We start from the raw sequence: 16,630 nt of genomic DNA on the forward strand, positions 1-16,630 counted from the left end.
TCGGAAGTTTACATCCACCTTAGCCAAAAACATTTAAACTCAGTTTTTCACAATTCCTGACCTTTAATCCTAGTAAAAATTCCTTGTCTTAGGTCAGTTAGGATCACCACTTTATTTTAAGAATGTGAAATGTCAGAATAATAGCTGATTTATTTTAGCTTTTATTTATTTAATCACATTCCCAGAAGTTTACATACACTCAAATAGTATTTGGTAGCATTGCCTTTAAAAAGTTTAACTTGGGTCAAACGTTTCAGGTAGCCTTCACACAAGCTTCCCACAATAAGTTTGGTGAATTTTGGTCCATTCCTCCTGTCAGAGCTGGTATAACTGAGTCAGGTTGGTAGGCCTCCTTGCTCACACACGCTTTTTCAGTTCTGCCCAGAAATGTTCTATACAAAAATATAGTCAACTGGAGGTGTACCTGTGGATGTATTCCAAGGCCTACCTTCAAACCCAGTGCCTCTTTGCTTTACATCATGGGAAAATCAAAAGAAATCAGCCAAGACCTCAGAAAAACAATTGTAGACGTCCACAAGTCTGGTTCATCCTTGGGAGCAATTTCCAAACGCCTGAAGGTACCACGTTCAACTGTACAAACAATAGTACACAAGTATTAACACCATGGGACCACGCAGCCGTCATACCGCTCAGGAAGGAGACGCGTTCTGTCTCCTAGAGATGAACGTACTTTGGTGTGAAAAGTGCAAATATATCCAATAACAAAAGCAAAGGACCTTGTGAAGATGCTGGAGGAAACAGGTACAAAAGTATCTATGTCCACAGTAAAATGAGTCCTATATCGCCATAACCTGACATTGGCTAAAAGTAGAGACAGAGCTAGAAAATGGTATATCATACACTACGGTTGAGGAACAATGGGAAAGTAATTCTGCTTTGAAAGTTGATCAACTTTTAACCTCACTTTTGAGAAAATGTTTTAGTACAGCTACTGGAGCACCCTCAACATCGTTCACACCCTCTTAAGCTTTAGCCCCACCCATCTCTTTAAGGATTCACATGTGAGGACATGTACTAAACATGGAGTGCCAGAGTGCGCTCTGGGTGTTCGTAAACCAGATTGCTAGATTTTCTGTTTGTAAATTCAAAGTGTTTCGCTCTCGGAGCGTTCCGAGCCACACTGGATGCTCTGGCCGAGGAGTAGGGTTGATCTAAGCGTTCTGACCTAACAACAGCAGTCAAGCACCCAAGCTAACTGGCTAATGTTGGCTAGCTTACTAGCTACTTCCAGACACAAATGAGAGAACACCTCACTCTGACCATTTTACCTGCCCTAGCAGAGCTGGTTAGGCTGTTTTTATGTTATCCAGAGCGTTGGTGACTGCAACTGTGCTGCTGGCAACAATTTAATTAGCTTTTTTGCCAACACTTATTGACACCGGTCATATTGAACGGGTGTTGAGCGTTCATAGACTAGTCAGTTATTCTGCACACTGGCACACAGACAAGCGTGCTCTGAAATCGGAGTAGAAAACAGAGTGAATTTACCAGATAAGTTTATCGACAGTTGTCGCAGTGACATCAGGAACATTCTATTGAAATTGTTACTTGAATAGTGGAGTTTAGAAATGTAGCTAGCTAGCAAGCTAAACAATTAACCATAATCCCATCTTATAATGTTGCGACTCTGAATCTGCAAGTAGCTAACCAACCAGGTTCATTGTTAGCTAGCTAATATTAGGCTATAACTAGCAATGCAAATTGCTCTGAGATACGAATAACAATACTACACAGATCATAAATGTAATGTTAGCTAGCGAGCCAGACAGATAACGTTAGCTAGCTAGCTAACAGTACACTAACTCGAAATGAAAACGAGTTTGACAAAATTAAAAACATGTAATATTTGAAAATGTAGCTGGCTAGATGATCTAACCCGTATACATGGATGGATGCTTCTCCCTCTATGTCACGGATGCCATGCCATGATTGCCCTTAGTTTGAAGATGTAATCCTGAGAGAAGTGTTCAATAAAACAGCCTTCTGTGTGTTCTCTTTTCGACTTCGTTTACATATTTGCAACCATCTCCTTTGCTATCATACTCTAATTCCACTGATTTCAAAACTCAATCCTCCAGAAACTGTAGAGCAACAATACATGATATCTTTCAAAAAAGCCACATTAGAAAGTAAATATGTTTTTTTCCCCACAATTTTATTTTATTTGCTAAAAACCCGTTCTCAATTATTCATTATGGTGTATTGTGTGTAGACTGCTAAGGATTTTTATTTATTTAACCAGTTTTGGAATAAGGATGTCTCAAAATGTGGAAAAAGTCGAGGGGTCCGAAAAACTTCCAAAGGCACTGTATTTTCCTAACCCCATGTGTTCCAGTGTGGTCTTAACCCCATGTGTTCCAGTGAAGTCTTAACCTCATGTGTTCCAGTGATGTCTTAACCCTGTGTGTTCCAGTGATGTCTAACTCCTGTGTGTTCCAGTGTGGTCTTAAACCTGTGTGTTCCAGTGATGTCTAACTCCATGTGTTCCAGTGTGTTCTTAACCCTGTGTGTTCCAGTGTGGTCTTAACCCTGTGTGTTCCAGTGTGGTCTTAACCCTGTGTGTTCCAGTGTGGTCTTAACCCTGTGTGTTCCAGTGTGGTCTTAACCCTGTGTGTTCCAGTGTGGTCTTAACCCTGTGTGTTCCAGTGTGGTCTTAACCCTGTGTGTTCCAGTGTGGTCTTAACCCTGTGTGTTCCAGTGTGGTCTTAACCCTGTGTGTTCCAGTGTGGTCTAACTCTGTTTGTTCCAGTTCGGTCTAACTCTGTTTGTTCCAGTTCGGTCTAACTCTGTTTGTTCCTGTTCGGTCTAACTCTGTTGTTCGGTCTAACTCTGTTTGTTCCAGTTCGGTCCAACTCTGTTTGTTCCAGTTCGGTCCAACTCTGTTTGTTCCAGTTCGGTCCAACTCTGTTTGTTCCAGTTCGGTCCAACTCTGTTTGTTCCAGTTCGGTCCAACTCTGTTTGTTCCAGTTCGGTCCAACTCTGTTTGTTCCAGTTCGGTCCAACTCTGTTTGTTCCAGTTCGGTCTAACTCTGTTTGTTCCAGTTCGGTCTAACTCTGTTTGTTCCAGTTCGGTCTAACTCTGTTTGTTCCAGTTCGGTCTAACTCTGTTTGTTCCAGTTCGGTCTAACTCTGTTTGTTCCAGTTCGGTCTAACTCTGTTTGTTCCAGTTCGGTCTAACTCTGTTTGTTCCTGTTCGGTCTAACTCTGTTTGTTCCTGTTCGGTCTAACTCTGTTTGTTCCTGTTCGTTTGTTCCTGTTCGGTCTAACTCTGTTTGTTCCTGTTCGGTCTAACTCTGTTTGTTCCTGTTCGGTCTAACTCTGTTTGTTCCAGTTCGGTCTAACTCTGTTTGTTCCAGTTCGGTCTAACTCTGTTTGTTCCAGTTCGTTCGTCTAACTCTGTTTGTTCCAGTTCGGTCTAACTCTGTTTGTTCCAGTTCGGTCTAACTCTGTTTGTTCCAGTTCGGTCTAACTCTGTTTGTTCCAGTTCGGTCTAACTCTGTTTGTTCCAGTTCGGTCTAACTCTGTTTGTTCCAGTTCGGTCTAACTCTGTTTGTTCCAGTTCGGTCTAACTCTGTTTGTTCCAGTTCGGTCTAACTCTGTTTGTTCCAGTTCGGTCTAACTCTGTTTGTTCCAGTTCGGTCTAACTCTGTTTGTTCCAGTTAACTCTGTTTGTTCCAACTCTGTTTGTTCCAGTTCGGTCTAACTCTGTTTGTTCCAGTTCGGTCTAACTCTGTTTGTTCCAGTTCGGTCTAACTCTGTTTGTTCCAGTTCGGTCTAACTCTGTTTGTTCCAGTTCGGTCTAACTCTGTTTGTTCCAGTTCGGTCTAACTCTGTTTGTTCCTGTTCGGTCTAACTCTGTTTGTTCCTGTTCGGTCTAACTCTGTTTGTTCCTGTTCGGTCTAACTGTTTGTTCCTGTTCGGTTTAACTCTGTTTGTTCCTGTTCGGTCTAACTCTGTTGTTTGGTCTAACTCTGTTTGTTCCAGTTCGGTCTAACTCTGTTTGTTCCAGTTCGGTCTAACTCTGTTTGTTCCAGTTCGGTCTAACTCTGTTTGTTCCAGTTCGGTCTAACCCTGTTGTTCGGTCTAACTCTGTTTGTTCCTGTTCAGTCTAACTCTGTTGTTCGGTCTAACTCTGTTTGTTCCAGTTCGGTCTAACTCTGTTTGTTCCAGTTCGGTCTAACTCTGTTTGTTCCAGTTCGGTCTAACTCTGTTTGTTCCAGTTCGGTCTAACTCTGTTTGTTCCAGTTCGGTCTAACTCTGTTTGTTCCAGTTCCGTCTAACTCTGTTTGTTCCAGTTCCGTCTAACTCTGTTTGTTCCAGTTCCGTCTAACTCTGTTTGTTCCAGTTCCGTCTAACTCTGTTTGTTCCAGTTCCGTCTAACTCTGTTTGTTCCAGTTCGGTCTAACTCTGTTTGTTCCAGTTCGGTCTAACTCTGTTTGTTCCAGTTCGGTCTAACTCTGTTTGTTCCAGTTCGGTCTAACTCTGTTTGTTCCAGTTCGGTCTAACTCTGTTTGTTCCTGTTCGGTCTAACTCTGTTTGTTCCTGTTCGGTCTAACTCTGTTTGTTCCTGTTCGGTCTAACTGTTTGTTCCTGTTCGGTTTAACTCTGTTTGTTCCTGTTCGGTCTAACTCTGTTGTTTGGTCTAACTCTGTTTGTTCCAGTTCGGTCTAACTCTGTTTGTTCCAGTTCGGTCTAACTCTGTTTGTTCCAGTTCGGTCTAACTCTGTTTGTTCCAGTTCGGTCTAACCCTGTTGTTCGGTCTAACTCTGTTTGTTCCAGTTCGGTCTAACTCTGTTTGTTCCAGTTCGGTCTAACTCTGTTTGTTCCTGTTCGGTCTAACTCTGTTGTTCGGTCTAACTCTGTTTGTTCCAGTTCGGTCCAACTCTGTTTGTTCCAGTTCGGTCCAACTCTGTTTGTTCCAGTTCGGTCCAACTCTGTTTGTTCCAGTTCGGTCCAACTCTGTTTGTTCCAGTTCGGTCCAACTCTGTTTGTTCCAGTTCGGTCCAACTCTGTTTGTTCCAGTTCGGTCTAACTCTGTTTGTTCCAGTTCGGTCTAACTCTGTTTGTTCCAGTTCGGTCTAACTCTGTTTGTTCCAGTTCGGTCTAACTCTGTTTGTTCCAGTTCGGTCTAACTCTGTTTGTTCCAGTTCGGTCTAACTCTGTTTGTTCCAGTTCGGTCTAACTCTGTTTGTTCCTGTTCGGTCTAACTCTGTTTGTTCCTGTTCGGTCTAACTCTGTTTGTTCCTGTTCGGTTTAACTCTGTTTGTTCCTGTTCGGTCTAACTCTGTTTGTTCCTGTTCGGTCTAACTCTGTTTGTTCCTGTTCGGTCTAACTCTGTTTGTTCCAGTTCGGTCTAACTCTGTTTGTTCCAGTTCGGTCTAACTCTGTTTGTTCCAGTTCGGTCTAACTCTGTTTGTTCCAGTTCGGTCTAACTCTGTTTGTTCCAGTTGAGTCTGTTTGTTCCAGTTCGGTCTAACTCTGTTTGTTCCAGTTCGGTCTAACTCTGTTTGTTCCAGTTCGGTCTAACTCTGTTTGTTCCAGTTCGGTCTAACTCTGTTTGTTCCAGTTCGGTCTAACTCTGTTTGTTCCAGTTCGTCTAACTCTGTTTGTTCCAGTTCGGTCTAACTCTGTTTGTTCCAGTTCGGTCTAACTCTGTTTGTTCCAGTTCGGTCTAACTCTGTTTGTTCCAGTTCGGTCTAACTCTGTTTGTTCCAGTTCGGTCTAACTCTGTTTGTTCCAGTTTCTAACTCTGTTTGTTCCAGTTCGGTCTAACTCTGTTTGTTCCAGTTCGGTCTAACTCTGTTTGTTCCAGTTCGGTCTAACTCTGTTTGTTCCAGTTCGGTCTAACTCTGTTTGTTCCTGTTCGGTCTAACTCTGTTTGTTCCTGTTCGGTCTAACTCTGTTTGTTCCTGTTCGGTCTAACTGTTTGTTCCTGTTCGGTTTAACTCTGTTTGTTCCTGTTCGGTCTAACTCTGTTGTTTGGTCTAACTCTGTTTGTTCCAGTTCGGTCTAACTCTGTTTGTTCCAGTTCGGTCTAACTCTGTTTGTTCCAGTTCGGTCTAACCCTGTTGTTCGGTCTAACTCTGTTTGTTCCTGTTCAGTCTAACTCTGTTGTTCGGTCTAACTCTGTTTGTTCCAGTTCGGTCTAACTCTGTTTGTTCCAGTTCGGTCTAACTCTGTTTGTTCCAGTTCGGTCTAACTCTGTTTGTTCCAGTTCGGTCTAACTCTGTTTGTTCCAGTTCCGTCTAACTCTGTTTGTTCCAGTTCCGTCTAACTCTGTTTGTTCCAGTTCCGTCTAACTCTGTTTGTTCCAGTTCCGTCTAACTCTGTTTGTTCCAGTTCCGTCTAACTCTGTTTGTTCCAGTTCCGTCTAACTCTGTTTGTTCCAGTTCGGTCTAACTCTGTTTGTTCCAGTTCGGTCTAACTCTGTTTGTTCCAGTTCGGTCTAACTCTGTTTGTTCCAGTTCGGTCTAACTCTGTTTGTTCCTGTTCGGTCTAACTCTGTTTGTTCCTGTTCGGTCTAACTCTGTTTGTTCCTGTTCGGTCTAACTCTGTTTGTTCCTGTTCGGTCTAACTGTTTGTTCCTGTTCGGTTTAACTCTGTTTGTTCCTGTTCGGTCTAACTCTGTTGTTTGGTCTAACTCTGTTTGTTCCAGTTCGGTCTAACTCTGTTTGTTCCAGTTCGGTCTAACTCTGTTTGTTCCAGTTCGGTCTAACTCTGTTTGTTCCAGTTCGGTCTAACCCTGTTGTTCGGTCTAACTCTGTTTGTTCCTGTTCAGTCTAACTCTGTTGTTCGGTCTAACTCTGTTTGTTCCAGTTCGGTCTAACTCTGTTTGTTCCAGTTCGGTCTAACTCTGTTTGTTCCAGTTCGGTCTAACTCTGTTTGTTCCAGTTCCGTCTAACTCTGTTTGTTCCAGTTCCGTCTAACTCTGTTTGTTCCAGTTCCGTCTAACTCTGTTTGTTCCAGTTCCGTCTAACTCTGTTTGTTCCAGTTCCGTCTAACTCTGTTTGTTCCAGTTCCGTCTAACTCTGTTTGTTCCAGTTCCGTCTAACTCTGTTTGTTCCAGTTCCGTCTAACTCTGTTTGTTCCAGTGTGTGATGGTCTCACCAGCGAACAGGAGGGTGAAGATGATTGTGAGCTGGTAGACGGCATGACCCAGGATGTTCTTCATCATGGTGCGAGAGATCAGGGGCTTGTTGCGTCCGTACGGCTTCCTCAGCAACAGGGACTCAGTGGGGGGCTCGGTGGCTAGGGCCAGGGAAGCCAGGGTGTCCATGATCAGGTTAACCCACAACATCTGCACCGCTTTCAGAGGAGAGTCCTGGAGAGAGAAGGGGGGGTGGGGGGTAAGTGTGATACACCCTTAAGCAACATACTTAACCCTAATTGCTCCTGTAAATCTGGATAAAATAGATAGAAACGGGACGGTAGAGAGATAGAGAAAGATTGGAGTGGGAGAAAATGAAAGCATCCCCATGTTAACATTGGTGCGTGTGTTACCTGTGTGATGCAGGCGCCAGTGAAGGCCACGATGACGGCCACCACGTTGACAGTGAGCTGGAACTGGAGGAACTTGGAGATGCTGTCATAGACATTGCGGCCCCACATGACAGCCTTGACGATGCTAGTGAAGTTATCGTCAGTCAGAATGATATCTGACGCTTCCTTAGCCACGTCCGTACCGGCGATACCCTATCAGGAGACAGAGATGGAGGGGTTAAATCTATGGGGATTACAATGAGGCTAATGACGATGGTTGTATCTGTGATGGTTCCAATCATTTTCATATGGTTTTACATACGCACCCTCCACTGAACCTCCACTGTTTTCAGCCCAAACTGACTAATCTTCATCCCAACTGACACTTTCCATCTCCATCATTTACATTTTTGTTGGTGGTTGTTTAACTTTTTATGCACATGGAGATGAGTTGAAAATTGTTATACAAGTACATTTAAAAAAAATTATATTCTCTTTATTTAAAATGAATTGCATTTATGTAGCACTTTTCATTAGATTTCAATTGCTATACTGTATGGGGAACTCACATCATCCACCATCAAAGTGTAACACCCATCATTTTGAGCCAGATGTGACCTCGGTTTCATTCAGTTAGGGACAAGAACCAGCTACATCATTGACAGCTGTTGAGTGGTTAGCGGTTCAGCACAAAATGGCTGCCATGCATCAGCCAGGTGGATGATGGTGAGAAACCTAGCCACGGTGTTAAGTGTCAAAGTTTGAGTCCTGTTGAAAAGAACTAGTGTGCCTACAAGCAACCTTTCAGCATTTCATTATAGTTTGGCTCTGCATTCGACCCCTTTGACACCTGCCCTTTTCTCTTCACAATCATGTGAATCAATTCACTTTGGAGAAGGGTAGGAGAGAAAGGCTAGCTATTAAAAAGTATATTATTTCTCCGCAATCCTTCGTTTAGACAGGAGATTTAGGGCAAATAACACCCGGGGCTATATCATTATCCTTTCCATTTTCAATTACTGTGCATAACATTTTCTTCCTCTTTCAATCTGTCTCCCTCTCTCTATCTCCATCTGTCTCCCTCTCTCCTTCTCCGTCTGTCTCCCTCTCTCCTTCTCCGTCTGTCTCCCTCTCTCCTTCTCCGTCTGTCTCCCTCTCTCTTCTCCGTCTGTCTCCCTCTCTCTCTCCTTCTCCGTCTGTCTCCCTCTCTCTCTCCTTCTCCGTCTGTCTCCCTCTCTTTCTCCGTCTGTCTCCCTCTCTTTCTCCGTCTGTCTCCCTCTCTTTCTCCGTCTGTCTCCCTCTCTTTCTCCGTCTGTCTCCCTCTCTTTCTCCGTCTGTCTCCCTCTCTTTCTCCGTCTGTCTCCCTCTCTTTCTCCATCTGTCTCCCTCTCTCTTTCTCCGTCTGTCTCCCTCTCTCTGTCTGTCTCCCTCTCTCTTTCTCCGTCTGTCTCCCTCTCTCTTTCTCCGTCTGTCTCCCTCTCTCTTTCTCCGTCTGTCTCCCTCTCTCTTTCTCCGTCTGTCTCCCTCTCTCTTTCTCCGTCTGTCTCCCTCTCTCTTTCTCCGTCTGTCTCCCTCTCTTTCTCCGTCTGTCTCCGTCTGTCTCCCTCTCTCTTTCTCCGTCTGTCTCCCTCTCTCTTTCTCCGTCTGTCTCCCTCTCTTTCTCCGTCTGTCTCCCTCTCTCTTTCTCCGTCTGTCTCCCTCTCTTTCTCCGTCTGTCTCCCTCTCTCTTTCTCCATCTGTCTCCCTCTCTCTTTCTCCGTCTGTCTCCCTCTCTCTTTCTCCGTCTGTCTCCCTCTCTCTCTCCGTCTGTCTCCCTCTCTTTCTCAGTCTGTCTCTCTCTCTCTTTCTCCATCTGTCTCCCTCTCTGCGTCTGTCTCCCTCTCTCCTTCTCCGTCTGTCTCCCTCTCTCCTTCTCCGTCTGTCTCCCTCTCTCCTTCTCCGTCTGTCTCCCTCTCTCCTTCTCCGTCTGTCTCCCTCTCTCCTTCTCCGTCTGACTCCCTCTCTCCTTCTCCGTCTGACTCCCTCTCTCCTTCTCCGTCTGTCTCCCTCTCTCCTTCTCCGTCTGTCTCCCTCTCTCCTTCTCCGTCTGTCTCCCTCTCTCCTTCTCAGTCTGTCTCCCTCTCTCCGTCTGTCTCCCTCTCTCCGTCTGTCTCCCTCTCTCCGTCTGTCTCCCTCTCTCTCCCTCTCTCTTTCTCCGTCTGTCTCCCTCTCTCTTTCTCCGTCTGTCTCCCTCTCTCTTTCTCCGTCTGTCTCCCTCTCTCTTTCTCCGTCTGTCTCCCTCTCTCTTTCTCCGTCTGTCTCCCTCTCTCTTTCTCCGTCTGTCTCCCTCTCTCTTTCTCCGTCTGTCTCTCCTTCTCCGTCTGTCTCCCTCTTCTCCGTCTGTCTCCCTCTCTTTCTCCGTCTGTCTCCCTCTCTCTTTCTCCGTCTGTCTCCCTCTCTCCGTCTGTCTCCCTCTCTCCGTCTGTCTCCCTCTCTCCGTCTGTCTCCCTCTCTCCGTCTGTCTCCCTCTCTCTCCGTCTGTCTCCCTCTCTCTCTCCGTCTGTCTCCCTCTCTCCGTCTGTCTCCCTCTCTCCGTCTGTCTCCCTCTCTCCGTCTCTCCTCTCTGTCTCCGTCTGTCTCCCTGTCTCTCTCCGTCTGTCTCCCTCTCCATCTGTCTCCCTCTCTCCATCTGTCTCCCTCTCTCTCTCTTTCTCCGTCTGTCTCCCTCTCTTTCTCCGTCTGTCTCCCTCTCTTTCTCCGTCTGTCTCCCTCTCTCTTTCTCCGTCTGTCTCCCTCTCTCTTTCTCCGTCTGTCTCCCTCTCTTTCTCAGTCTGTCTCTCTCTCTCTTTCTCCATCTGTCTCCCTCTCTGTGTCTCCTCTCCGTCTGTCTCCCTCTCTCCTTCTCCGTCTGTCTCCCTCTCTCCTTCTCCGTCTGTCTCTCCTCTGTCTCCCTCTCTCTCGTCTGTCTCCCTCTCTCTTTCTCCGTCTGTCTCCCTCTCTCCTTCTCCGTCTGTCTCCCTCTCTCCTTCTCCGTCTGTCTCCCTCTCCTTCTCCGTCTGTCTCCCTCTCTCCTTCTCCGTCTGTCTCCCTCTCTCCTTCTCCGTCTGTCTCCCTCTCTCCTTCTCCGTCTGTCTCCCTCTCTCCGTCTGTCTCCCTCTCTCCGTCTGTCTCCCTCTCTCCGTCTGTCTCCCTCTCTCCGTCTGTCTCCCTCTCTCCGTCTGTCTCCCTCTCTCCGTCTGTCTCCCTCTCTCTCCTCTCTCTTCTCCGTCTGTCTCCCTCTCTCTTTCTCCGTCTGTCTCTCTCTCTCTCTCCGTCTGTCTCCCTCTCTCCGTTCTCCGTCTGTCTCCCTCTCTCTTCTCCGTCTGTCTCCCTCTCTCTCCGTCTGTCTCCCTCTCTTTCTCCGTCTGTCTCCCTCTCTTTCTCGTCTGTCTCCCTCTTTTCTCCGTCTGTCTCCCTCTCTCTTCTCCGTCTGTCTCCCTCTCTCTCCGTCTGTCTCCCTCTCTCCGTCTGTCTCCCTCTCTCCGTCTGTCTCCCTCTCTCTCTCCGTCTGTCTCCCTCTCTCTCCGTCTGTCTCCCTCTCTCCGTCCGTCTGTCTCCCTCTCTCCCGTCTTCTCCGTCTGTCTCCCTCTCTCCCTCTTCTCCGTCTGTCTCCCTCTCTCCGTCTGTCTCCCTCTCTCTCTCCGTCTGTCTCCCTCTGTCTCCCTCTCTCCTCCGTCTGTCTCCCTCTCTCTCCGTCTGTCTCCCTCTCTCCCGTCTGTCTCCCTCTCTCCGTCTGTCTCCCTCTCTCCGTCTGTCTCCCTCTCTCCGTCTGTCTCCCTCTCTCCGTCTGTCTCCCTCTCTCCGTCTGTCTCCCTCTCTCCGTCTGTCTCCCTCTCTCCGTCTGTCTCCCTCTCTCTGTCTCCCTCTCTCCGTCTCTCCCTCTCTCCTCCGTCTGTCTCCCTCTCTCTTTCTCCGTCTGTCTCCCTCTCTCCGTCTGTCTCCCTCTCTCTCCGTCTGTCTCCTCTCTCTTTCTCCGTCTGTCTCCCTCTCTCCGTCTGTCTCCCTCTCTCTGTCTCCCTCTCTTTCTCCGTCTGTCTCCCTCTCTTTCTCAGTCTGTCTGCCTCTCTCTTTCTCAGTCTGTCTCCCTCTCTCTTTCTCAGTCTGTCTCCCTCTCTCTTTCTCCGTCTGTCTCCCTCTCTCTTTCTCCGTCTGTCTCCCTCTCTTTCTCCGTCTGTCTCTCTCTCTCTTTCTCCATCTGTCTCCCTCTCTGCGTCTGTCTCCCTCTCTCCTTCTCCGTCTGTCTCCCTCTCTCCTTCTCCGTCTGTCTCCCTCTCTCCTTCTCCGTCTGTCTCCCTCTCTCCTTCTCCGTCTGTCTCCCTCTCTCCTTCTCCGTCTGTCTCCCTCTCTCCTTCTCCGTCTGTCTCCCTCTCTCCGTCTGTCTCCCTCTCTCCGTCTGTCTCCCTCTCTCCGTCTCCGTCTGTCTCCTCTCTCCGTCTGTCTCCCTCTCTCTCCGTCTGTCTCCCTCTCTCCGTCTGTCTCCCTCTCTCTCCGTCTGTCTCCCTCTCTCCGTCTGTCTCCCTCTCTCCGTCTGTCTCCCTCTCTCCGTCTGTCTCCCTCTCTCCGTCTGTCTCCCTCTCTCCGTCTGTCTCCCTCTCTCCGTCTGTCTCCCTCTCTCCGTCTGTCTCCCTCTCTCCGTCTGTCTCCCTCTCTCCGTCTGTCTCCCTCTCTCCGTCTGTCTCCCTCTCTCTTTCTCCGTCTGTCTCCCTCTCTCTTTCTCCGTCTGTCTCCCTCTCTCTTTCTCCGTCTGTCTCCCTCTCTCTTTCTCCGTCTGTCTCCCTCTCTCTTTCTCCGTCTGTCTCCCTCTCTCTTTCTCCGTCTGTCTCCCTCTCTCTTCTCCGTCTGTCTCCCTCTCTCCCTTCTCCGTCTGTCTCCCTCTCTTTCTCCGTCTGTCTCCCTCTCTTTCTCCGTCTGTCTCCCTCTCTCTTTCTCTCTCTCCGTCTGTCTCCCTCTCTCTTTCTCCGTCTGTCTCCCTCTCTCTTTCTCCGTCTGTCTCCCTCTCTTCTCCCGTCTGTCTCCCTCTCTCTTCTCCGTCTGTCTGTCTCTCTCTCTCCGTCTGTCTCTCTCTCTCTCCGTCTGTCTCCCTCTCTCCGTCTGTCTCCCTCTCTCTCCGTCTGTCTCCTCTCTCCGTCTGTCTCCCTCTCTCCGTCTGTCTCTCCGTCTGTCTCTCTCTCCGTCTGTCTCCCTCTCTCCGTCTGTCTCCTCTCTCCGTCTGTCTCCCTCCGTCTGTCTCCCTCTCTCTTTCTCCGTCTGTCTCCTCTCTCTCCGTCTGTCTCCCTCTCTCTCTGTCTCCCTCTCTCCGTCTGTCTCCCTCTCTCTCTTCTCTTCTCCGTCTGTCTCCCTCTCTCTTTCTCCGTCTGTCTCCCTCTCTCTTTCTCCGTCTGTCTCCCTCTCTTTCTCCGTCTCCGTCTCCCTCTCTTTCTCCGTCTGTCTCTCTCTTTCTCCGTCTGTCTCCCCTCTCTCTCCGTCTGTCTCCTCTCTCTCCGTTCTCCGTCTGTCTCCCTCTCTCTTCTCCGTCTGTCTCCCTCTCTCCCGTCTGTCTCCCTCTCTCTCCGTCTGTCTCCCTCTCTTTCTCTCTTCTCCGTCTGTCTCCCTCTCTTTCTCCGTCTGTCTCCCTCTCTCTCTCCGTCTGTCTCCCTCTCTCTCTCCGTCTGTCTCCCTCTCTCTCCTCCGTCTGTCTCCCTCTCTCCTCTGTCTGTCTCCCTCTCTCTCCGTCTGTCTCCCTCTCTCCGTCTGTCTCCCTCTCCGTCTGTCTCTCTCGTCTGTCTCTCCTGTCTCTCTCTCCGTCTGTCTCCCTCTCTCCGTCTGTCTCCCTCTCTCTTTCTCCGTCTGTCTCCCTCTCTCTTTCTCCGTCTGTCTCCCTCTCTCTTTCTCCGTCTGTCTCCCTCTCTCTTTCTCCTCCGTCTGTCTCTCCGTCTTCTCCGTCTGTCTCCTCTCTCTCTCTCCCTCTCCGTCTCTCTCCGTCTGTCTCCCTCTCCCTCTCCCGTCTGTCTCCCTCTCTCCGTCTGTCTCCCTCTCTCCCGTCTGTCTCCCTCTCTTTCTCCGTCTGTCTCCCTCTCTCTCTTCTCCGTCTGTCTCCCTCTCTCTCCGTCTGTCTCCCTCTCTCCGTCTGTCTCCCTCTCTCCTCCGTCTGTCTCCTGTCTCCCTCTCTCCGTCTCTCCGTCTCCCTCCGTCTCTTTTCTCCGTCTGTCTCCCTCTCTCTTTCTCCGTCTGTCTCCCTCTCTCTTTCTCCGTCTGTCTCCCTCTCTCTTTCTCTCCCTCTCTCTCTCTCTCCCTCTCTCTCTCTCTTTCTCCGTCTGTCTCCCTCTCTCTTTCTCCTCCGTCTGTCTCCTCTCTCTTTCTCCGTCTCTCCGTCTCCTCTCTTTCTCTCCGTCTGTCTCCCTCTCTTTCTCCGTCTGTCTCCCTCTCTCTTTCTCCGTCTCCGTCTCTTTCTCTCTCCCTTCTCCGTCTGTCTCCGTCTCTCTCTCTTTCTCCGTCTGTCTCCTCTCTTTCTCCGTCTGTCTCCCTCTCTCTTTCTCCGTCTGTCTCCCTCTCTCTGTCTTCTCTCGTCTGTCTCCCTCTCTCTCTTCTCCGTCTGTCTCCCTCTCTCTCCGTCTGTCTCCCTCTCTCTTTCTTCTCCGTCTGTCTCCCTCTCTCTTCTCTCTGTCTCCTCTCTCCTTCTCCGTCTGTCTCCCTCTCTCCGTCTGTCTCCCTCTCTTTCTCCGTCTGTCTCCCTCTCTCTCCGTCTGTCTCCTCTCTCTCCGTCTCTCTCTCCCTCTCTCCGTCTCTCCGTCCGTCTGTCTCCCTCTCTCCGTCTGTCTCCCTCTCTCTTTCTCCGTCTGTCTCCCTCTCTCTTTCTCCGTCTGTCTCCCTCTCTCTTTCTCCGTCTGTCTCCCCTCTCTTTCTCCGTCTGTCTCCCTCTCTTTCTCCGTCTGTCTCCCTCTCTTTCTCCGTCTGTCTCCCTCTCTCTTTCTCCGTCTGTCTCCCTCTCTCTTTCTCCGTCTGTCTCCCTCTCTCTTTCTCCGTCTGTCTCCCTCTCTTCTTCTCCGTCTGTCTCCTCTCTCTCTGTCTCCGTCTGTCTCCCTCTCCCTCTCTCTTTCTCCGTCTGTCTCCCTCTCTCTTTCTCCGTCTGTCTCCCTCTCTCTTTCTCCGTCTGTCTCCCTCTCTCTTTCTCCATCTGTCTCCCTCTCTCCATCTGTCTCCCTCTCTCCATCTGTCTCCCTCTCTCCATCTGTCTCCCTCTCTCCATCTGTCTCCCTCTCTCCACTTCGTCTGTCTCCCTCTCTCCATCTGTCTCCCTCTCTCCATCTGTCTCCCTCTCTCCATCTGTCTCCCTCTCTCCATCTGTCTCCCTCTCTCCATCAGTCTCCCTCTCTCCCTTCGTTTCCCTCTCTCCCTTCGTCTGTCTCCCTCTCTCTCTCTCCCTTCGTCTGTCCCTCCCTCCGTCTGTCACTCTGTCCCTCTGTCCCCCGTCTGTCTCTCTGTCCCCCCGTCTGTCTCTCTCTCCGTCTGTCTGTCTCTCTCTCCGTCTGTCTGTCTGTCTCTCTCTGTCTGTCTGTCTGTCTGTCTGTCTGTCTGTCTCTCTCTCTCCGTCTGTCTGTCTGTCTCTCTCTCTCTCCGTCTGTCTGTCTCTCTCTCTCCCGTCTGTCTGTCTCTCTCTCTCTCCGTCTGTCTGTCTGTCTCTCTCTCTCTCCGTCTGTCTGTCTGTCTGTCTCTCCGTCTGTCTGTCTGTCTGTCTCTCCGTCTGTCTGTCTGTCTGTCTCTCCATCTGTCTGTCTGTCTCTCTCTCTCCGTCTGTCTGTCTGTCTGTCTCTCTCTCTCCGTCTGTCTGTCTGTCTGTCTCTCTCTCTCTCGTCTGTCTGTCTGTCTCTCTCTCCCGTCTGTCTGTCTGTCTGTCTCTCTCTCCGTCTGTCTGTCTGTCTCTCTCTCCGTCTGTCTGTCTGCATCTCTCTCCGTCTGTCTGTCTGTCTGTGTCTGCATCTCTCTCCGTCTGTCTGTCTCTCTCTCTCTTTCTCCGTCTCTCTCTCTCTCTCTCCGTCTCTCTCTCTCTTTCTCCGTCTCTCTCTCTCTCTCTCTGTCTCTCTCTCCGTCTCTGTTTCTCCGTCTCTCTCTCTCTTTCTCCGTCTGTCTCTCTCTCTTTCTCCGTCTCTCTCTCTCTTTCTCCGTCTCTCTCTCTCTTTCTCCGTCTGTCTCCCTCTTCTCCCGTCTCTCTCTCTCTTTCTCCGTCTCTCTCTCTCTTTCTCCGTCTCTCTCTCTCTTTCTCCGTCTCTCTCTCTCTTTCTCCGTCTCTCTCTCTCTTTCTCCGTCTCTCTCTCTCTTTCTCCGTCTCTCTCTCTCTTTCTCCGTCTCTCTCTCTCTTTCTCCTTCTCTCTCTCTCTTTCTCCGTCTCTCTCTCTCTCTCTCTCCGTCTGTCTCTCTCTCTCTCTCTCTCTCTCTCTCTCTCTCCGTCTCTCTCTCCTCTCTCCCTCTCTCTCTCGTCTCTCTCTCTCTCTCTCTGTCTCTCTCTCTCTCTCTCTCTCTCTCTCTCTCTCTCTCGTCTCTCTCTCTCTCTCCGTCTGTCTCTCTCTCTGTCTCTCTCTCCGTCTGTCTCTCTCTCTCTCTCTCTCCGTCTGTCTCTCTCTCTCCGTCTCTCTCCGTCTGTCTCTCTCTCGTCTGTCTCTCTCTCTCTCTGTCTCTCTCTCTCTCTCTCTCCGTCTGTCTCTCTCTCTCTCTCCGTCTGTCTCTCTCTCTCTCTCTCTCCGTCTCTCCGTCTGTCTCTCTCTCTCTCCGTCTCTCGTCTGTCTCTCTCTCTCTCTCTCCGTCTGTCTCTCTCTCTCTCTCTCCGTCTGTCTCTCTCTCTCTCTGTCTCCGTCTGTCTCTCTCTCCTCTCTCCGTCTGTCTCTCTCTCCTCTCTCCGTCTGTCTCTCTCCCTCTCTCCGTCTGTCTCTCTCCTCTCTCTCCGTCTGTCTGTCTCTCCCTCTCTCCGTCTGTCTGTCTCCCTCTCTCCGTCTGTCTCTCTCTCTCTCTCTCTGTCTGTCTGTCTCTCTCCTCTGTCTGTCTCTCCTCTCTCCGTCTGTCTGTCTCTCTCTCTCTCCTGTCTGTCTCTCCGTCTCTCTCTCCTCTCCGTCTGTCTCTCTCCCTCTCTCCGTCTGTCTCT

At 49.5% G+C, this 16,630-nt stretch overlaps 1 protein-coding gene across 7 annotated transcripts in view; it reads right to left on the reverse strand.

The window, feature by feature from the left end:
- LOC124028940 (plasma membrane calcium-transporting ATPase 1-like) overlaps positions 1–16,630 on the reverse strand; it is a 176,117-nt gene that overhangs the window by 57,253 nt on the left and 102,234 nt on the right. For all 7 annotated transcript variants that reach the window (XM_046340867.1, XM_046340855.1, XM_046340835.1 and 4 more), the window contains 2 exons: positions 7,522–7,713; positions 7,129–7,342 (listed from right to left, as the gene is read on the reverse strand). In XM_046340867.1, coding sequence (XP_046196823.1) covers positions 7,129–7,342; positions 7,522–7,713 — 406 coding nt within the window. The remainder of the gene's footprint in view (positions 1–7,128; positions 7,343–7,521; positions 7,714–16,630) is intronic.

Source organism: Oncorhynchus gorbuscha, linkage group LG03 (genome assembly GCF_021184085.1).
Source record: "Oncorhynchus gorbuscha isolate QuinsamMale2020 ecotype Even-year linkage group LG03, OgorEven_v1.0, whole genome shotgun sequence".
Lineage (NCBI taxonomy): Eukaryota > Metazoa > Chordata > Actinopteri > Salmoniformes > Salmonidae > Oncorhynchus > Oncorhynchus gorbuscha.